This window comes from Anolis carolinensis, chromosome 3 (genome assembly GCF_035594765.1).
Source record: "Anolis carolinensis isolate JA03-04 chromosome 3, rAnoCar3.1.pri, whole genome shotgun sequence".
Taxonomy (NCBI): Eukaryota; Metazoa; Chordata; class Lepidosauria; order Squamata; family Dactyloidae; genus Anolis; species Anolis carolinensis.
In genome coordinates, this window is record NC_085843.1 from 143,816,166 (window position 1) to 143,829,828 (window position 13,663).

The 13,663-nt window shown below is 36.3% G+C and overlaps 1 protein-coding gene across 3 annotated transcripts in view; it reads left to right on the forward strand.

Annotated features, from left to right (window-relative positions):
• klhl1 (kelch like family member 1) overlaps positions 1–13,663 on the forward strand; it is a 206,788-nt gene that overhangs the window by 88,269 nt on the left and 104,856 nt on the right. For all 3 annotated transcript variants that reach the window (XM_062975583.1, XM_003218649.4, XM_016992276.2), the window contains exon 5: positions 4,680–4,892. In XM_062975583.1, coding sequence (XP_062831653.1) covers positions 4,680–4,892 — 213 coding nt within the window. The remainder of the gene's footprint in view (positions 1–4,679; positions 4,893–13,663) is intronic.

Below are 13,663 nucleotides of genomic sequence, written 5' to 3' on the forward strand. Positions count from 1 at the left end.
TGATGAACATTGAGGCTGTATTGGTTCCCTTTTTGTTCTGTTTTTGTTTTGTTTTTTACTTCAAAATAAGATATGTGCAGTGTGCATAGGAATTTGTTTATAGATTTTTTAAAAAAACAATAATAATAATAATAATAATAATAATAATAATAATAATAATAATAAAACTTTATACCCCGCCACCATCTCCCCAAAGGGACTCGGGGCGGCTTACATGGGGCCTTGCCCTGGACAATACAATATAACGTAACAAAACAACATATCATAATACAATTAACCAATACAATTGATAAAATATACAGTACAGCACAGAATCAAGAAAGCAATCTAACGGGCGAGCCGCATGAACACTAAGTTAAAACTCAGGGTGAGAAAGGGATCAAGATAAAAACCTCGGGAAACAGGGACATCAGATAATGAAACAGTCTAGGGGATAAATGTTGAGGGGAATCTGGCCCTCCAACAGTCTAAGGGACTGTGAACTGGCCGCCGCTTTAAAAATTTGGGGACCCCTGCCCAACACCCCCTCTCCCTTCTCCAGTCACCTTGTCACTCCAGCTAGCATCACTCCAGGCAGTGAATGACCAACACTACCTGTGTTGCAATTACTGACCACCATGGTGTGGTCTCATTTTCCTGTGCCGTCCGACCTCAGGGAACACATAATGGCCACATAAGCAGTTGTGGCCTGTTCCATCTCAGAACCGGCCCAACTGCTCACATAGGCCCAAAGTCATTATTTGCTCCAGATTCTTGGGGAGTATTTGGAGCAACCTATGATTTTAGTTGAAGTGGTTCAAGGCAACCGAGTCTCCCACCCTTCAGGATAATGGTTCAGTGCAGGTGTGCCCCATGTGATTTTTTTGAGCTAAATTATTTTGGCTTCCAATTTCTGAGATTGGATAAAAACCTACCTAATTATACTACACTGTTTTTTCAGAGAATCTATAATTTACGTATTATTTCTAATATTATTACTTTTTTTATAACAGCAGCCAGTTAGCTTGATCCTTGATGTAACAGTTTGCTTGTCTCAGTAGTGTCAAAAGCCATATCCTTCTACATAACCAGCGTACCTGATATCTATACTATACTAGATAAGCATTGTCTCCATTTATATTATGATGAATCACTGAAGTGTCATATTGTACATTAAGACCATTAGCCTCTGTGCTGCAAGCTATATGGCAACTTGTTGCTGTTGGTCATTCTGATCTATCACAACTGAATGATAAGCCTATCACAATATTTTATTGATAAGATTTGTTGGAGGAAGGGTTGCTTTTGCCTTTCTCTGAGGTCTGAGACAGTGTGACTTGCCCAAGGTCACCCTAAGGGTTTTATTGCTAAGTGGTCATTTAAATCCAAGACTCCAGAGTCATCATCCAATTGTCAAGCCACTATCTTATTTAGTATGTAGAGCAAAGAAGGGGGATCAATGAACAGAACTGGGTTGGAGCCATTTTGTTTTGATTCTGGATAATGTACGACAAATGCACAATATTATTTTCTCATTAGCAAAATTCTCTCTGCTGTTAGAGCGGCAGAGAATTTAAAAGAAAAATAATTATGGGAATTACAAGATTTCTTTTCAGAACAGAACTTTCTGGTGCATCACAAAATGGCTAATTGAAAAACAGCTGGGATTGAGTTGATGTTTTATTGACCCTGTGTGAAGAGGATATTCATCTCCTTGAGGTATCTTCTGAAACTAGGCCTATTAACAGTGTGCTTTGGAACGTACCTTCAGGCGTATTATTTTGTTCTTTGAGGCTGTTGAATTTTTCAAAGTGAGGTCAAAGCAGGTTGCTTTATAACTGAAAAATCCCTTACTAAAACTGTGAGAAAAACAGCCCTATTGTCAAAACTGTTTTGCTTCACAAAGTGTAACAGTGTGTGTATGTGTGTGTGTGTATGTGTGGAAGGGGGCTCTTTATTTATGTGGGCCTAATGCAGTCCTTGAAGTAATTAAATCATAGTTATATGGCCCTAGTGGTTTGAAATCATGTAAATATGAAAATACATCTGAAATAAAGATGCTTAGTATTTCTCTTTTTGAGGACATAAAATATTCAGTCTTATGTTCACTGCTGTTACATTCCTTTGACTATATTTTCATAATCATTTTTTCCATTTCAAGTGGATGTCCTTTTTAGTAGTTACAATATTGTATTTTTGTTGTGCTAAACAAATGTGCCATTCCGATTCAAAGCTTTCTACGTTTCAGTAGTAAGAGAGATTATGATTACTATCTTTACTGAAATAAACACTGGAGATAAATGCATAAGCATTTTTATTGTTCAAATATGAATGAAGTAACATAGCAAAACCCATTCAAACATCCTTTGAAGTAATCTTAAATTAATGGGAAATAAAAGAGGCAATTGTAGTGGTAGTGGGGTTCATAATGTTGTAAATAGTCAATTGGAGGACTGTTTGGTATAGACCTACTTGAAAGGAGCTCAGGCTGGAGTTTATTCCACTGGAGCAAGGAAATGAATTCATTGATTTATTTTAAAGTTAACCATATAGACAAAAAAATTCCTAATTATGGAATCATATTATCTTGTGAGCAGGAAAACTATTCCCCTGTGTGGGCTGCACTTGTGAAGAAGGGTTATTGTGTAGGTAGGAGTAAAAGCTTGGAAAATTATGCGCAGTTCTGCACATTACTCTTCCATCCAACCTTTGGTGGGCTTGTTTTCATGGATTTTAGAACCAGATATATGTTTCCAGGTGTAAGAGAACCTCAACTCTGCTGAAGCTTTTCTATTAATACACATATTCCACATCCATCATAGATACAGATATTCTATTTGTATGTAAATAAAACCTATGGATTTGGAATAACCTTTTTCTCCTTTGATAATAAAATGCCAGAAAAAGTTATAGAAAAGTGGTGGATGATGATGGGAATGAAGTTTAAAATGGCACAGCAAAAGGAAATGAATATCCACTATTTTCTGGGCAGGTGTCCATGATAGTTTCTCCCATGCAATTTGACGTCACTTTAACTGCCATGGTTCAGTACAGGATGTTTCAGAAAGATGCTGCTGCTCAGTCGCATAGTCGATTCCGACTCTTCGTGACCTCATGGACCAGTCCACGCCAGAGCTCCCTGTCGGCCGTCACCGTCCCCAGTTCCTTCGAGGTCAGGCCAGTTACTTCAAGGATCCCATCCATCCATCAGATGAACTGATCTGAAATCGCTATATCTCAGCCACCATGAACCTCCCATGCATAAACTCTAACCACTTGAAAATGTGAGCATAGAGTTTCAAATTATTACCACAAGATTCCTCTGCCAATGCACAAACAGCCACTCGTTGTTTCTATAGTGTAGATGCATGCATAATCAACTATTTCAGTACTTGAAATATTAGAATTTTGTTAACCAAACCCTTCAAAAATTGTGGAAATACAAGATTAATATTGAAAGTAACAGATACATTTTATTTTATCTTATTTTTCTGTTTAACATTTCTTGTGAAATATATGTTAAAACAAACACATATATTTCATTGGTAGTCAGCCATAGAGCTTGATTTTTCAGGCCAGTCAATCAGTCTATCAATATTTATTTTTATTTGTTGATATTTAGCTCACAATATGGTGAATTTCACAGTCTTGGAGTTTGTATGGTATATGACCTCAAAAATCAGTTGTGGCTTTCGGTCAAAGTAGAGAAATTGATTTTTCCTGCAATTAACCTGTTTTAACTCCCACAATGAAACTTTGAACAGTTCTATATTGAGAAATATTTTAGGCTGAAACTTGCATCCAAAATGCTGGTTACAGTCCACATTGTGGCCAGGTAAGGACACCCTGATCTGTCTTGATGGTAGGAGGAAAGTATTATTGCCCAACTATTGCCAAACCCATTTTGGTGCCACTACTAAGAGATCCAACTGCCTCTCCCTCTTTGTCATTGGCAGCTACAATGGTAAGAGGAAAGTTCCCTTCTCCCAGGCTTCTTTGTCAGTCACATGGAAGAAGAGTGCCTGCTGAGCATGAATAGGGAACCCTGTCACTGCTGTAACTGTAGGGACAGGTTAGTAGTGACTAGGATGTGGAGGGGACACTCATCCTAGTTTTCTGGGACACGTGCACCTGGGAAGTGTGGGATGGCTGTCAGGACACCTGCAGCTGATTCTGCATAGGAACTGGCTGTGGGTGTTTGGATAGTCAAAACTCAGGGGAGAACATGCAAGAATGGAATTTCACTGTGAGTTATTTTAACCTTGGCTACAAACACATTAAGCGACTTTCCCAGGTTTAACCAGATCAGTCTCCATGTTTTGTATAGGCACCCATGAACTAATTCAAACTCACACCAACCTAAATGGTCAGTGTAGATGGGGCCTTACTGAAAGATAACATCAATAACTGGACTTGCTAACTAAGCTTCTTTTTCCCTCCAATGACCAGTCATCAAAAGTAAAGAAAACGGATAAACTAGAAATGGTATGACAAATGTAAAATGCATTGGTGAGGAAAATCAGAAACTCCAGATCCATGGTAAACATTTAATTTAGTTTAATGCTATCTTATATTTGTTCAGAATAAATTGATTTACATGTTCTTAATAAAAATGATAACTACAGCTTTTTTACAAATTTGATCATTTTATAGGTAGATTATGTTTCTGAAAATAAGAAATTTAAACATTTTTTTTCTAGGAAAACATAATAGAAGTTATTAGAAATCAAGAATTTTTACTGCTGCCAACAGAAGAACTCCATAAACTTCTAGCTAGTGATGATGTGAATGTTCCTGATGAGGAAACCATTTTCCATGCCTTAATGAAGTGGGTGAAATATGACATGCAGAGGAGATGCAATGACCTGAGTATGTTACTTGCCTACATCCGGTTGCCACTTCTTCCACCACAGGTAAAGTTTGGTTGAGTTCTGCTTCATAGAAATCTATGTGTTTTAAAAATAAACAAAACAAGATGAATAAATGTATATATAAAGTTTCAGTGCATATATTTTCTCAATGTTTTAAATGAATCTTGATAGTAAACATAATGATAATTTTGAACTATGTGGGGTATAAGGAGGTAGTCTACCATATGATGTCCCAAAAGGAATTTCATAATTTTGCCTCAGGGAGACAGCACACTTCTCAAGGCATACCGTCAAGCCTTGAAACCATTTTTCCTGTTTTCTACTCTTCAGAGATATTCTCCTATGTGTTCTTAATCCATGACACTTTGGTGCACTATATTCAAAGCTTCCCTATAAAATGCCCATGCAAAGCACTCCTGTTAACTGAGCTCCTGATTACAAATATATAATTAAATAATGGCTGCTAGCTCCTCCCCTAAACAAGTTTCTAACTCACTGGCCAGTTGGTCATTCAATTTGCAACCAGATCAATGGAAACTGAATAACTGTTAATAATTATAAGAAGTTATTTATATCCCACCCTATCTCCCCTTGTGGGCTCAGAACGGTTTACAACAAGTTGCGGCAAACATTCAATGCTGTAAAATACTAAACAAAGAACAAACTAACGGAAACCACCTAAATCCCAAATCATACCCAACATCCACATCAAAATAATAATAAAGATAGCACCAAACATTAGACAATGGCATAACTAAGTTATGTTTTACAGTTAAACATTAATAACAAACTAGAGGATAAACACTGATAGAGATAAAAACTCTCTTCATTCTCTTATAATATTTCACCTGCATCTGTGGTCAGCATCTTCAGAGGTCTGTTGGAGGTGAAGCAAGTGGAGTGTCCAGGGTGGGAGAAAGGACCCTTGTCTGTTGGAGCAGGTGTGAATGTTGCAATTGGCAAGCTTGATTAGCATTGAGTAGCCTTGCAGCTGCAAACTCAATCAGTGTGAGTATTTGCATAGAGGTAGCCTGGCTCATTGTGCTATTGCCCTATATAGATGATATTATTCATTCTTGGGCTAATTGTTCCAGTGAAGGAAAAATGGTTTATTCTCTTGTTTTTAAAGCAATGGAAATATTATTTGTGTATAATTTACTTTTAGGTTGAAGATCAGGATAGAACAATAATAAAGAAATAATAAAAACTTCCAACAGAAATAGAAAACATAAACTAATGTAACAATTATTTTCAGGATGGTGAAAGACGACAATCAAGTACATTTTGGAGTTGCTATAGGGAAGAACGGAATCTGTGTTCTATTTAAAAAATCATTTAAAAGCTTTGTTTGGGAGGTGTTAAATGGAACTTCATTGTTTGCTGTCTGGATTTCCCCCGTTACTGAGTGGTGTTCTTTATTTACTGTCTTGATTCTGGTGCGGTTTTTTTAATACTGGCAACCAGATTTTGTTCATTTTCATGGATTCCTCCTTTCTGTTGAAATTTCCCACATGCTTGTGGATTTCAGTGGCTTCTCTGTGTAGTCTGACATGATGGTTGTCAGAGTGGTCCAGCATTTCAGTGTTCTCAAATAATATGCTGTGTCCAGGTTGGTTCATCATGTGCTCTGCTATAGCTGACTTCTCTGGTTGAATTAGTCTGCAGTACCTTTCATGTTCTTTGATTCATGTTTGGGTGTTGTGTTTGGTGGTTCCTATTAAACTTGTCCTCAGCTGCATGGTATACGGTAGACTCCTACAGTGGTTAGAGGATCCCCAGACACAGGATGAACCAAAACTATATAATCCTTCCTGCCCTCCCATGCTGCCATGAAAAGTAATAACAATGAAATCGGTCCCAGTGTAGCAAATTATTGGCTTGTCATTTTGTGTGGGCCATGAATTGTCTTTAAAAGACCAATTAAAATGATATAATTCAGTGATGTACATATAGGCCTCCTTTTCTAACTTGATTGCTGTCCAGAGTATTGTGCATCTTTCTGTATGGGGTGCTACCCATATATGGTGGTTGAGATCAAGCATATTTTCAAACTTCCTGTTCCCCAAGAGATAGTTTGCTGGTATGATAGAAATTGTCTCAGTGTTAAGGGCAGCATCTTCATATTATTGCATTCCCTATCACAATGTGTCCCGTCGGTTTCTGCTCTGAGCAACAATCTTGTTACTGAAACAACATGATTATTTGCATACATTTCTCAGCATGAATTGTTCAGACCTGGAATCGTATTAAGAAAAACAAATCGTGACTCAGTAAGCTAAGTAGATGCCAGTGGGGAATAAAGTGTAAAACTGCCATATTAGGATAGGAGAGACCTTATTCCAAATCCTACTTTGCCATTCTCTTGGGACAGTGATTACTTCTTAGCCTTAAGCTTCCACCTTTTACCTGGACTAATATAGGTTGACAAAACTCACAGGGATATAATGAAGGTACTAATGTTCAACTGGTTACCTTTGCTCTGGCCATGACATATCTGATTTAGTGGCAGACGAACAGAGATACAAAGAACAGTCAAGCATTGGATTTTGGTAGGTCTTGATCTTCTGTAAGATTTCTTCTTCAGTTTTTTGTATATCATCACCTTTTCCTTGCTTCCAGATGTTTAACAGAAGCAGGAACCACATGACTCCACGCTAATATAATAATTACTGTATATACTCGAGTATAAGCCTAGTTTTTCAGCCCTTTTTTAAGACTGACCCCCCCCCCAGGACTTATACTCGGGTGAGGGTCCTGGTTGGCTTATATTTGGGTCAGCTTATACTCGAGAATATATGGCACATTTATTCTTTTTCTCTATTATTATTGGTATTATTACATTTACTATTTTTCCTCTATTATTGTTGCTACTACAATAGAGTCTCACTTATCCAAAACTCGCTTATCCAACACATTTTTGTAGTCAATGTTTTCAATACGTGATATTTTGGTGCTAAATTCGTAAATACAGTAATTACTAAATAGCATTACTGCGTATTGAACTACTTTTTCTGCCAAATTTGTTGTATAACATGATGTTTTGGCACTTAATTTGTAAAATCATAACCTAATTTGATGTTTAATAGGTTTTTCCTTAATGCCTCCTTATTATCCAACATATTCGCTTACCTAACATTCTGCTGGCCATTTTATGTTGGATAAGTGAGACTCCACTGTATTACATTTATTTTACTCTATTTTTAAATTATTATTAATACATTTATTATTTCACCCTGATATTATTATTATTATATTTATCATTTTACTCTATTTATTACTACATGTATTATTTTCTTGTATTTATTATTATTATTGTTGTTATCTCATGTATTATTTTACTCAATTATTATTAAAATGATACATAAGCACATTTACATTGAAGAAGATGAGAATAATGATTTAATCAGAGTTGGACAATCTTATCTTAAATTAGACAAGACACAAGTGTGTGCTTTCCACCTACGTAACTGTGAAGCCAACAGTAAACTGAAATTTACTTGGGAAGGCCAAGAGCTCGAACACTGTTTCCATCCTTTGTCATCCATGTCACCTTAGATCGAACACTAACATATAGGAAACACTTCATGAACACCAAGCACAAAGTAGCTGCACGCAACAACATCCTGCGGAAACTGACTGGCAGTGCATAGGGTGCAGACCCACAAGTAATAAGAACATCAGCCCTGGCCTTGTCTTATTCAACTGCTGAGTATGTCTGTCCTGTCTGGAAAAAGTCTGCCCATGCGAAGCAGGTGGACATAGCACTAAACAAAACATGTAGAATAATCACAGGATGCCTTAAACCTACACCTGTTGATAAACTCTACAAGTTAGCTGACATTGCCCCTCCTGACGTGCGACGGGAAGTTGCTGCTAACTACGAGAGAAATAAGGTCGAACATTGTGAAAGCCACCCACTGCATGACTATCAGCCTCCTCCCACCAGACTCAAATCAAGGAAGTGCTTCATGAGAACCACCACTCCTCTTGATGTTCCTCCAGCAACACCAAGGGTGTCCCTCTGGGCAGCTAAACCTGGCGATTCTAACTGGATGGCCCCCCATGAGGGTCCCCTTCCAGGGGCAAACCAAGAATGGGCAACTTGGAAGTCCCTAAACAGACTCAGAAGTGGAGTGGGCAGATCTAAAGACAACTGGGCAAGGTGGCACTACCTGGAGGAATCCTCCACCTTGTGTGACTGTGGAGCAGAACAAACAACCCCACATATGTATGCTTGCCCACAATGTCCTGCCTCATGTACGGAGGAGATGTTGTTTAAAGCTACGGACAATGTGGTTGCTGTTGCCCGCATTTGGTCTAAAACTATTTAGTTGCTTGTGATTTCCTTTTTTATCATTTTAAAATGTATTTGTTATGCAATGCTTTTGACACAAAACAAATAAATCTTAAATTAGAGTTTTATGTAAATATTCAAAAACATTTAACCTACTGATGCTTCAATTAATGTAATTTTATTGGTATCTGTTTTTATTTCTGAAATTTACCTCTCTTGGCTTATACTGGAGTCAATGTTTTCCCAGGTTTTTTTGTGGTGAAATGAGGTGCCTCGGCTTATATTCGGATCGGCTTATACTCGAGTATATAGGGTATTTGTTTATTTTGGTAAGAAAAATAAAAAAAAACCAAAAGTTTTCTTCCTCTTTGGAGAAAATGTGAATATTTTAATTTGACAAAACATTGTTTTGTGCAAGAACTGTTTTTTGTAAAAAGATTAAACTTGTGCAAAACACTTGTAAACTGTTATTGCAAATTATAAAAGAAAACACAAGGTATTTGGCTCTTTTGTATGGGCAAAAAAGTTTTCACACTGCTTGGTAATTTTTCAAGAGTGCATCTAGGCATGTCAACAAGGCTTCCCCAAGAAAATTTATTGAGGAAGAGAAAAATTGAATATATTTTAGATTCTTACTCCTCGCCTTGTCTTAAATTATACTATTTCCTACCTTTTTTCTATCACTTTCTTTTCCTTCTTTTAAAAAACAGCTTGTGTAATTTAATTCCACTTCTCCAAACTCAATTCAGTCCTCATACTTAAAATAACAAAGCAAGCAGGAAAAACTATTTGGTTCTGTTCTGAAAACCATTGGGCTCATAATTCTTTATTTCTATGTGTGCATGTTGTCAGCTTGTGGATGTTGTGGTTCTAGTAAAAACATAGCATATTTTATGTACAGATATACTTCTTATTTTATCCTTACCCTAAATATATTTAAGCACAGTTAATATTCTCCTGCAGTGATAAAGTACAAGTAATTTGTTTGTGGTATGTTGATGATGACCTTAAGGTTCTGGTAAAACTTTCTTTTTAAAAAAAATAGACTTTCCACTGGTCAGCTAAAAAATCAGGATGTCAAAAAAGATGAATTTACTTGGGAATCTAGTTAAGCTAAGGATGGTAAAGTATAACAGGGGACCTGTTATACTAAATAATATTGAACAGTTTAATAGATGGGCTCATTAAATCATAATCTTTGGGGAAGTGCTAATGATGTGAAAGTAGTTTCAGCTTAATTTGACTACTTACTACAGATGCTACCAATGAATGTTTTGCCGTACCAGTATCTTAATTTGCGGAATGAGAATAAAAATAGATCCAGATTTTGTCTGCCAATAAATAAATAAATGAAATTCTATTAAAGTCCTACTTCTTTATATTTTATAAACCAGAGATCTTGCATACAAGCTGCATATTGCGCCTTTTCTGACTTTTTCACTTCCTCATTATATTGGGAAGAAGGCATTGATTTGTTGATTAAGCTCCATTGTATCATACATTTTATCAGCTTTCCTGACACTGGTAGGGATTGTGACTATAGGTAGTCAAAACCTGTTGTGGATCAGGGGTCTACTCATCCTTTACAAAGAATCAAGAAAATAAACAAGAAAGCTTACTACATTGTGAATACAACTACCATTCATCATACTGTGAATGCAATAGTTTGATTGTGATTTGTAATCACTTACCTGACATTTATATTCATTTATTGTACACAATACAATGTTTAATTATATCTAATACATTGTTATTATTCCATTAGTGGGTCAGTATTTGGAGAAAGGCCTCAGCTTAATGATCTGGCAGATCTGGTGTTGAAATGAGCATTCCTTTAAATACACTAGTCCCAACCAAGCAATGATTCATGCTTTTTTTGTCTAAGATGCAGATACACACAGACACACACAACAGTCTTACCTTTTATTTAAGTCATCTCTTGAGATGAAGACTTTTTTAAAAAAGGAAGACAAATATTTTTTCTTCTGATTTTAAGTTTTATTTTAAGTGAGATTACATATATAAAGTGTTATATTTTAAAAATCATATCTGGATAAACCCACTTAAAGCTTTCAATGGAAAACTGCCAACTTTTAATTAAAATAGATTCAGGCAGGGATTGAAAAATAATTACATTGGATTTATTTTACTGCTAGCAGACTAAATCAGAATATTGGTTAAGGTAGGGCTGAATCAATTGGGATAGTAGGCAATTTGAATTTCTAATTCATGTCCCATGTGCAAAGATCTGCATAGTTAGATACACTTGTATGGCATAAAATCTTTTAAAAAGGTCCAAAACATGTTTTCATGTCATACAAGTGTATCTAACTAAGCAGATCTTGGAAGATCTTTGCACATGGGACATGAATTAGAAATGCAAATTGACTTTACTATTCAAATTGATTCAGCCCCACCTTAACCAATATTTTGCTATTGGAAAAATGATTATTTGATTTAGAAAACAAAATGGTTGTTTATGAAAAAATGAGTATTCAATATATTACACTAATTAAAGTGTGTATTATGAAAAATTGCTATTTCAGAACATTTTGAAACTGAAAACACTGTACAATTTCGATATATGGTTTCTTTCATTAAAGCATTTCTTTTTAAACAAACATTGTACTCCAATGTTTACATTTTAATAAGTAATGGTTTGAAATTGCATGTATGACATAGACAGGTTTATACATAAATACACACCATTTGTAACCTGTTCAGTTCATTACGCCACATTGGAAAACTCCCTAAACTAGTTTCACTGGGAATCAGTGTATCCTAGAAATTAAGGAAATTATGTATGCTGCTCAGTCGTTTAGTCGTCTCCGACTCTTCGTGACCTCATGGACCAGTCCATGCCAGAGCTCCCTGTCAGCTGTCACCGCCCCCAGTTCCTTCAAGGTCAACCCAGTCACTTCAAGGATACCATCCATCCATCTTGCCCTTGGCCGACCTCTCTTCCTTTTTCCTTTCATTTTCCCCAGCATCGTTATCTTTTCCAAGCTTTCCTGTCTTCTCATGATGTGGCCAAAATACTTCAGCTTTGCTTCTAATATCCTTCCCTCCAGTGAGCAGCCGGTCTTTATTTCCTGGAGGATGGACTGGTTGGTTCTTCTTGCCAAGGTCTAAGGCACTCTCAGGATTTTCATCCAGCACCAGAGTTCAAAAGCGTCTATCTTCCTTCGCTCAGCCTTCCTTATGGTCCAGCTCTCGCATCCATAGGTTACTGTGGGGAATACCATTGCTTTGACTGTGCGGACCTTCATTGCCAGTGTGATATCTCTGCTCTTCACTATTTTGTCACGGTTGGCCATTGCTCTCCTCCCAAGAAGTAAACGTCTTCTGATTTCATGGCTGCAGTCTGCATCTGCAGTGATCTTCGCGCCTAGAAATATAAAGTCTGTCACTGCCTCCACGTTTTCTCCCTCTATTTGCCAGTTATCAATAGATTATGTATATTGATTTATAGACCTAGACTATGACTATGGATGGCGTGATTCCTTATGAAATGTAATGTTTTACATGTTTAATATGTTTGATTTTAATCTAATTTAATTTTAATTTTTGAATTGTATATGTTTTTAAGGCATTGAGTAATTACTTCTATGTAAACGGTCTTGAGTCCGCTTTGGGGTAAAGAAAGACGGGCTATAAATAAATAAATACATAAATTTATGATGATTCATTCATTCATGCAGATCATTGACACTGTAATCATTATGAAATGGTGAACTTCCTTTTGTGTCCTGGTGCATGCAGTACTTGAATGGATAATGCATTCGGGGAACTTAATGGTAGAAAAATGAAGTTTGACATTAACATTAAATCCTGCTGGTATGCCCTTATACATTTAGACAGAATGATTTTGTTTGTGACAATTAGTGACATTTTGATGTGTAAATCAAATAGTATTATATCTGAAACTGGAAAATACAAAGTTTTGTCATTATCCTTGTCATATAACATGCTCATTTAGAAAATGTTTCTATTCCCAAAGTCTGTAATGGCATCGATTTCAGAATTAGTCCTTTATTATCTATAAGTTTCCAAATATCCCAGTGCCCTATTCAGAGCAGTCAATGGTGATGAATCCTGGCAGGTGCAGTCCTACAACATCTGCATAGTCACATAAGACCCAAGCTTGATGTATATGGTATAGGATTGGCTTCAGTAACACTTGCATTCTTGGCACATTTGTTTTTATTAAACGTGTGAATAATGAAGTGGCATTTTTAAAACATTTAAAATCTCATAATGTATAGTTTTCAAAATCAAATACTCAGGAACAATTCATACTCATATTGACAGTGCTATAAAAAAGATAGATATTGCTTTCCTTCAAAAGAATTAATACACTCAATCATAATCCAAAGACAGCCAAAGAAATGGTTTATAAACCATCACAGTTAACTTCACAGGGTATGATTTCCACCATATGTACAGTAAGAGTGTGCACTTTTTTTCATTAGTTGTCGTAAGTCATATCAAATTTGTTAAATTTGTACTTAAAACATGA